Source organism: Epinephelus lanceolatus, chromosome 3 (assembly GCF_041903045.1).
Source record: "Epinephelus lanceolatus isolate andai-2023 chromosome 3, ASM4190304v1, whole genome shotgun sequence".
Classification (NCBI taxonomy): Eukaryota; Metazoa; Chordata; class Actinopteri; order Perciformes; family Serranidae; genus Epinephelus; species Epinephelus lanceolatus.
Genome location: NC_135736.1, coordinates 22,585,185 through 22,593,261, shown reverse-complemented (window position 1 = coordinate 22,593,261; position 8,077 = coordinate 22,585,185). Strand labels below are relative to the sequence as shown.

Here is an 8,077-nt window from a genome sequence, read left to right as displayed (position 1 = left end):
GTGAACAAGCAGATAACACATGAGCATGGAACTACAAATTTGTTCTGTAGTTACTTGATTACTATCCAAAGTTAATGGGAGCGATTGCTTAAAATGTTAATTTCACAGTTTAGAAAAAAAGAAGTAAACATTTGCTAATATGTGGGGACACGGATTAAGGGGAAAAACTGCTTTTTAAACAATGGATTATGTCAATGTGATGATGATGATGATGATGATGACAGAAGAATTCCTGCTTTTATCAAATGCTCACAAAGCCTGTGATGGATATTTATCACTGGGAAATAACACACAGTACAAACTTCTAAAACCTTTCCTGCAGCAGAGTGCAGTACAGTATGTGCTCCAACTAATCATATCAAAATTCAACAGCTGAAGGTTAAAAAAATGTCCGTAAATTAACAATCAGTGCACATGGCTCCTTTGATAATAAATGTGAAGTTTTAATGAAACTGAGTTACTCTCTGTGACTTATTGTTTTCAGTTTCACAACCATATATGACTTCTGAGTAGTCCTACAAAGTTACTGATACAAATCATTATATCTGATTTATACTTACTTCTTATACTAATGTAGTTGTCCACATGATGGCACTATAACAAAAAGTTTCACAGTGAAGCGATACTCCACCCAAAGTCTGTCTTTAGAGTACAACACTTAAACCCGGCCTGTATGCTTGAGGTAAAAGTTTGCAGTTTTAGCCCTCTAAGAACAATCAGGTTGAATTATGCCACTTAATGCTTCACACTAGTGGTTCTCAGTAGTAGTTTATTTTCACTATGTAATTCACTACAGAAGTGAGCCACATGTGAGTTAGTCATAAGAGTGACTGTTGTGATCATAGCTTTCACTTCCTGCACGGTTATCTTCTCAACCGAAGTTAATAATAAAAATCTTTTCAGATGGAGGTCTCTGAAGCAAAACTGTGTCAATTTAGGGTCCGTGACACACAAAAAAGGTTGAGAACTGGTGTGCAGTGTTGACAAGTTTTCAGGATGGACCAAAAGTATAAATAAGTTACAAAAAATGATTGGTTGAGAGCCTTTAATAGCAATATTTGAATGCACAAGATAAGTGTTTTAGTATAGGCCTTTTTCCCCAGCAGACTTGACTTGCTATAGTATAAACCAACAGGTGTTACTGGCACTAATGATGGCCCTGTTCTATTCAACACCAGGACCTGAAACTGAAGCAGCTAAATGAAATTCAGCAATCCACCTATTTACACCTGTGCTTCTTTTGTGACATTTGAAAAGGTCTTCTCAGTGATGTTTAATCTTAGTGTGATGCAACGTGTGTCTGATCTTTGTATATGTGAAAGTTAGTGTGGTTGATACAGTATAAATCCTGGGATGATTAATGCTTTCCCTTTAATGCGTATCAGCTAAGATGAATAAATACCAAGCAGACAGACCAGAATCTCAGACATGTGCGCTTTATTGGGTTGTTGTGTACACCAGAGGCTTGGAGCCCCATGCACAATCCTTCATATACCCCCATACAAGGTAGAAGCTTTGTCTTTTGCATAATGACAAAAACAAACTGGACCAAGTATCGTTTAAGGCTGAAAGTACAAAAACAAAACAAGTTTCAGATTACATAATTTACATAAGCAATACTACAGAGGTCTGTTGGGCAGTGGGCCCACCAGAGAATAAACCTTCATAGAGGCAAATAAGGTGGTGAACAAACACATCTGGAATGACCTACACAAACACGACAATGGACATCATGTTCCTCACACATTCACACCGCCTGGGACGCTCTGGACTTCCTGCAGAGTTTCTCCCCATCAGGGGGCATGGTGCCATAGCCATAGTGATGAGGGAAAATGGGAAGAGGTGTTGTGGGCTCAGCATACACCAGTGTGTTGGTATAGGCATGTATGCAGAGCCAGTCGTTTGGGTTTGTAGCAGTGTGTGTTTCGGGGGAGGGGACTGACAGTCTCTTTAGAAGCACTTCCTGTGGACAATGCTGGGGCCGGACTCATCGTACTCCTGCTTGCTGATCCACATCTGCTGGAAGGTGGACAGGGAAGCCAGGATGGAGCCTCCGATCCATACGGAGTACTTCCTCTCTGGGGGAGCAATGATCTGCAGGGAGCAAGATAAAATAAGATGTTAAATTATATAAATCAATCCACATCTGTTTGCATATGCATTTACATCCTACAAGTACTTTAAGTCTACAGCTGAAGGAGAAGCAACAGAGCGTGAACACTGCATTAACCATGTTTGTCCACTGAGTGGCAGTAGAGGTAAAGAGCTTTCTGGAACATTTTTTGCATCATTGCCTCAGGGAGGATGTGAGTCTGAATAATAAGGTTGAGTTATACCTTGATTTTCATGGTGGTGGGTGCCAGGGCAGTGATTTCCTTCTGCATACGGTCAGCGATGCCAGGGTACATGGTGGTACCTCCAGACAGCACAGTGTTGGCATACAGGTCCTTACGGATGTCCACATCACACTTCATGATGCTGTTGAAGGTAGTTTCATGGATACCGCAAGACTCCATACCTGTGAGAGGGTGTAAAGTAAAAAGTTAGTAATGTGTTTCACATACTTTTGAGAAAATTTAAAACAATTCTCAACTCTATTTGCTGCTACAACACCCCTATTCTTCCTAACCATTTAACTCCCTTCAACAAACTTTGTCCATACGTAGATTTCATTTAGTCTTCCTGACTCAACTCACCAAGGAAAGAGGGCTGGAAGAGGGCCTCAGGGCAACGGAACCTCTCATTTCCAATGGTGATGACCTGTCCGTCAGGCAGCTCGTAGCTCTTCTCCAGGGATGAAGAGGAGGCAGCAGTGCCCATTTCCTGCTCAAAGTCCAGTGCAACGTAACACAGCTTCTCCTTGATGTCACGCACAATCTCACGCTCAGCTGTAAGACAAGAAAATACAATTTAGAGCCAGTTCCATTTTTTCCCCTGTCAGTTTCCCCCTTGCTTTAAAATATTAGCTTGTTTTATTCAGTGTTTGAGCTAACCTGTGGTGGTGAAGCTGTAACCTCTCTCAGTCAGGATCTTCATGAGGTAGTCTGTGAGGTCCCTGCCAGCCAGGTCCAACCTGAGGATGGCGTGGGGCAGGGCGTAGCCTTCATAGATGGGCACAGTGTGGGTCACACCATCACCAGAGTCCATGACAATACCAGTGGTACGACCAGAGGCGTACAGGGACAGCACAGCCTGGATGGCCACATACATGGCAGGGGTGTTGAAGGTCTCAAACATGATCTGGGGGAGAGAGGAGATGAGAGATCAGTCACTGATTCAGTGAGTCAAAGTAACCTGAAGTAAGCTGGTATGGGTTAGTACAGTCAGATCAAGAAAAGCACAGCACACTGGCCTGTTTTGTTTTGAGTAGAAAATCCATACTAAAACCAGTCATTACAATAACCTGTACTTTAGTTAGGTCATGTTGACTTACAAAATGAGTGCAGCAACCTGCTCCACCATCATCTATTGCATCATGCAGACACCAGTGTGGTTAAATGCTTATCTACTTTAGGAAGTCTTAAAAACAAGCCTAATTTAATCAGCAGTGACCATGCTGCAACAAGTCATTCCTGATGCATCACAGTGCAGAGAGATAGAAACCTGAAGCATCTGCAGAGATGAATAGATCAGCACAGGATAGAAGAAACCTGGAGGTTGAAGGAGCAGGAGGAAATGGACAGATTGAACAGAGGAAGAAATGCCTGAGCGGCAACACGCTTTCCTGTTGCGGGGCCCTAAAAGTGAGCTGAGAGGGTTTCCTGATTGAGGGGATCTCAGTATGTCAGTATGTCAGCTGTAGTTACCTGGGTCATCTTTTCCCTGTTGGCCTTGGGGTTCAGGGGAGCCTCTGTCAGCAGGACTGGGTGCTCCTCGGGGGCAACTCTCAGCTCATTGTAGAAGGTGTGATGCCAGATCTTCTCCATGTCGTCCCAGTTGGTGACAATACCGTGCTCAATGGGGTACTTCAGGGTCAGGATGCCCCTTTTGCTCTGTGCCTCATCACCGACATAGCTGTCCTTCTGGCCCATACCAACCATCACACCCTAGGGAAGAAGACAGAAGGTTAAAATCAAGACAAATGTAGAACAAGTTTAGGTATTAATGTTTGATATGATATTCTGCACAAACTGTACCTGATGTCTGGGACGTCCAACAATGGAGGGGAACACAGCACGTGGAGCATCATCTCCTGCAAAGCCAGCTTTGCACATACCGGATCCGTTGTCAACAACGAGGGCGGCGATTTCATCATCCATTTTCTGAGCAGGAGGAAGGATGAAAAAAGAGGAAGGGTGGTTACAACTGATGCTCTGTGACAGTTAGGAGTTACATCTGGCAAACATCAACTGGATGAAAGCCTTGTCATTATGGAGACTGGACGCTGGATGTCGCAGTGGCGCAGGTCCCAGCCCAAATCCAGAGCTGAGAAACAAAGGCAGTTTCTCCCTCGGTCTGGCCATGGCCATATAAGGCAAAAGTGAGAGCAGCTTAGAGACGGCGGCAGCCCGGCCCGCGAAGCCGCCCCGTGTGTCGTTAAACCTCAAATGACACCGACAGCCGGCCACTCCCTTTACCGGGATCACCATCACTGAATTAACCAACCACACATCTCTAACGCACAATTTAATACAGCAGTTTTGATGTGCATAAACTTCCATTCACTATCATGTCAGTCATCAGATGCAGTTTTGTCGTGACCATTATTCATACCTACAAGGTTATATGATAAATAACAACTTCTGACATTTGCTAGACGTAACGTTAACTTGATCACCAAATGACATTGTGGCTGTAATGTCAACGCAACATTTTCTTATGTCTCCATGCAATTTAAGTGAAGTCTTTTAAGTTTAATCCGTCTAATCTGCCATCATCTGTCCGTGTGTGAAATCGGAGACAGCAGACCCGGGGACCGTGCCAAAGCAGATGCTTATATGTAAGCGAGAAGGTCAAGCTTTTTTAACGCCGTCTGATTTGTTTCAGTAATGAAGTGGTGACAGCACGGAGCAGCCGGGTTATTTCACACCAGCTCTTTAATACAAACGACAGCATGCCGATAAACAGCCACACTTAAAGGCGTTAAATGTTACCGGCAGCATCCCCTTAAACTTAAACGGTGCCCATTCAAAGACATGTAATGAATGACAGGCTACGTGAATTTCAGTTAGCAGTTGTAACGGTTGCTGCAACTTGAAAGTCACACAGAAAACCCCACATCGTAACTTAACTGGCGCCAGGCTGTGATATTACACACACTTGTGTTAAAACAAAGGTATTTAAAATGTGACAGAAACTTTCATCGTCGCACCGCAGTTGTCTTACCTGTTAGAGGAAGGGTTGTCGGCGTTAGGAAGGCTGTGACTGAGCGTTACACTCCGGTAGGATTTAATGTCTGAACTTGACTGCAATGGACGCCAATAAATTGCAGGGTTTTATCAGAGCTCGCGCTGCAGCCCCTCTCCATAAAAGGAGAACTTTCCGCACGGCGCCCTCTGATTGGTCCTGCCGCATCCACTGGGTGTGGCGCATGCATAACGGTCCTGCGCTCTGACAAGACAGGGGGGACAAGCAGCACCAAAACTAACCTATGTACTATCAATACTACCAATCTGGGGTCGTTCAGTGTTCAATAAAACACATTTTTATATCCTTCTTCATCATTATTATGATCTCAATGTGGGTGATATACACATGGGCAACAAATCACAGCTGCAAAACACCCAGCAGAGTCCTTGAGTGTGAAACAAGTTGAAATGTGCTTTTATGTTATTTTCTACTGAACTGTCTCCACTGTTACAGTGTTAATCCATGACATCATGCACATTGGGAAGGGGGCCTACACATCCTGATTACACAAAGTCTCATTTGATTCATATACGCATGCTATTGTCTTCTGCTCTATATTTGTGCATTGGTGGAAAAGTGCAGACAAACAGATCCGTGATTCATCTTGTTTAAGTGAAGGATTTGAGGGAATGCAAAGGATTGCACTGAAGACTGTGCTAATGCATTTGCAAATTCATGGCAGACACTCGTGGTCAGTAGTGCCAGGACGTGGGGTCACTGACAGCACTGTTAACACCCTGATTAACACGTCTGCCTGGCATACCAGTGTCTCACACATACACACACACACACATGCAGATCAGAGCGACAGTGATACATGTGGTCAAGCTGAGGTATGTTTACAGCAAACACTTAGGAGGGTGTAAATCTCTTATCTCTCATCGCTTGTAATGCTTAAGTGAGTGGAGGGTGCAGGTTAACCTTGCTTGCTTTAGTGATGTAATAGACAGGTGTGCACTTTCCGGTACATACCTATATTTGGTGCTGAAATGAAATTACTATTCAGGAATGTGACTCACGCTGATATGCATATACACCTGCTCATAGACACACCCAAGTATGACACACAGGCATGGTGCATCTCTAACCTGTATTACATGTTTAGATTTTTTTCTTTTATGATAACACACTTGGAAGTCATCATGCAAAGCTCATCTCATACTGTAAGTTGACCAGAGACTTAAGTGGGTGTGTCAGGGTGCTGTTTTAACTCAATAAGGGCACCGGACAAAGACTCATAAACTTACAGTAGGAATTCTCGGTGGCTCTGTGTGTTCCTAATAAGGATATATGGGAGCCGGCTCACCAAAGGAGACAGGAAGTAGGTTTCAGAGCGCTTCACTTCTGCAGATGCACGCAGGAAGTGACCACACAGACCTACAAACACACACAAGCACCCACAGGTCATCAGGTGTGGGGCAGCTAAGGATAACATAGAGGGGGGTGAATGAGCTGATCAGGGAGCTGGATTTCCAGAGTGGCATTAAATCCTGCTCGAGACAGACACTAAACACACACACACACACACACACACACACCCACACACCCACACACAAACACACACACACACACACACACACACACACACACACACACACACACACACACACACACCAAGTATAGACCCAGGGCAGGACAACCATCCCTTTAAGAGTTTCTTTGGATGACGTCCATATAAGGAGATATTGGAGCTAGTCACATGGGGGGAAGAATGCACTGCTGAGGTCATGTGACCACTCTGAGGAAATGAATGAATCTCCCTTTTTAAGGCTGTGTGTGTGTGTGTGTGTGTGTGTGTGTGTGTGTGTGCGCATGTGCGTGTTGCCTTGGGTTTCATTTCTCTATTCTTCATCAGACCCTGAAGAATTACATGTAGGGAGGGAGATAACACCATTTTTCAATACATATATTTTTTTAAACTTTATACTCATCAACTCCTCCCTGGCAGATATTTCTCAATGTTTCCTCCGGACACCCAAGCCATTTCATAACTCAGTGGCGTGCGTGACTCAAGCATGCATTGCAACACGCACACATGTACACACTCCCTGCATTGCTCACTCACACAGTCAGAGAAACTCACAGGCCTGGCTCTCGGCTCTGACTAAGACCGTATATGGAAGAAGCTAGCAGGTAGCTTCTGTCCACTTTTCACTCATCCCTATCTCTCTCCCTCTCTCTCCTTCCCTTAAACACACATTCACTCTCTTCCTTTATACGCCACATTTCCCTTCGACCCAAATGAATCACTCACTTATTCCTTTTCCCAGGACAGGGACAATTATAGGAGCGCAATGCAGTGTGCATATTTGCCCGTAACACTCCCTACCAGTCGTTTATGGCATCACATTCCAGCTGCATTCAGAGGAAGTGTGGCATGTGTGTGTGCTCCAGTGAAACAGAGAGAGGAAGACGTGAGTGAGATACTCTTTGAATTAGAAGACACACATTTCCAGACAGAAATCCACCCCCCCAATCTCCAGTCTGACAAAGAAAAGTGAACACATGACACCAATTCTCAGGTGTCATTAAACACAGTTAAATTTACTATTACTTCACAGAGCTTTAGACCTTAATACACTTCTGACCTTCTTATCATATGCGTCCTCTTGGCCTCTGTTGTCTGTTAACCATTTCCAGAGTTCAAACTGAACATGCAGAGGCAGCATTTAATCAGTGTGAACCACAGAGCTTGAGCCGTTGCTTGATGAGTGGGCTGAGAGGCAGA

At 44.2% G+C, this 8,077-nt stretch overlaps 1 protein-coding gene across 1 annotated transcript; it reads right to left on the bottom strand.

Moving 5' to 3' along the window:
* Positions 1 to 1,420: 1,420 nt before the first annotated feature.
* actb1 (actin, beta 1) lies at positions 1,421 to 5,461 on the bottom strand. The gene is made up of 7 exons (XM_033624749.2): positions 5,326 to 5,461; positions 4,137 to 4,262; positions 3,807 to 4,046; positions 2,994 to 3,240; positions 2,697 to 2,888; positions 2,337 to 2,518; positions 1,421 to 2,094 (listed from the first exon to the last, which is right to left on the bottom strand). Exons 2-7 carry the CDS (start codon positions 4,257 to 4,259, stop codon positions 1,951 to 1,953), a joined length of 1,128 nt encoding a protein of 375 aa, XP_033480640.1. The 5' UTR covers positions 4,260 to 4,262; positions 5,326 to 5,461; the 3' UTR covers positions 1,421 to 1,950.
* Positions 5,462 to 8,077: the final 2,616 nt, after the last annotated feature.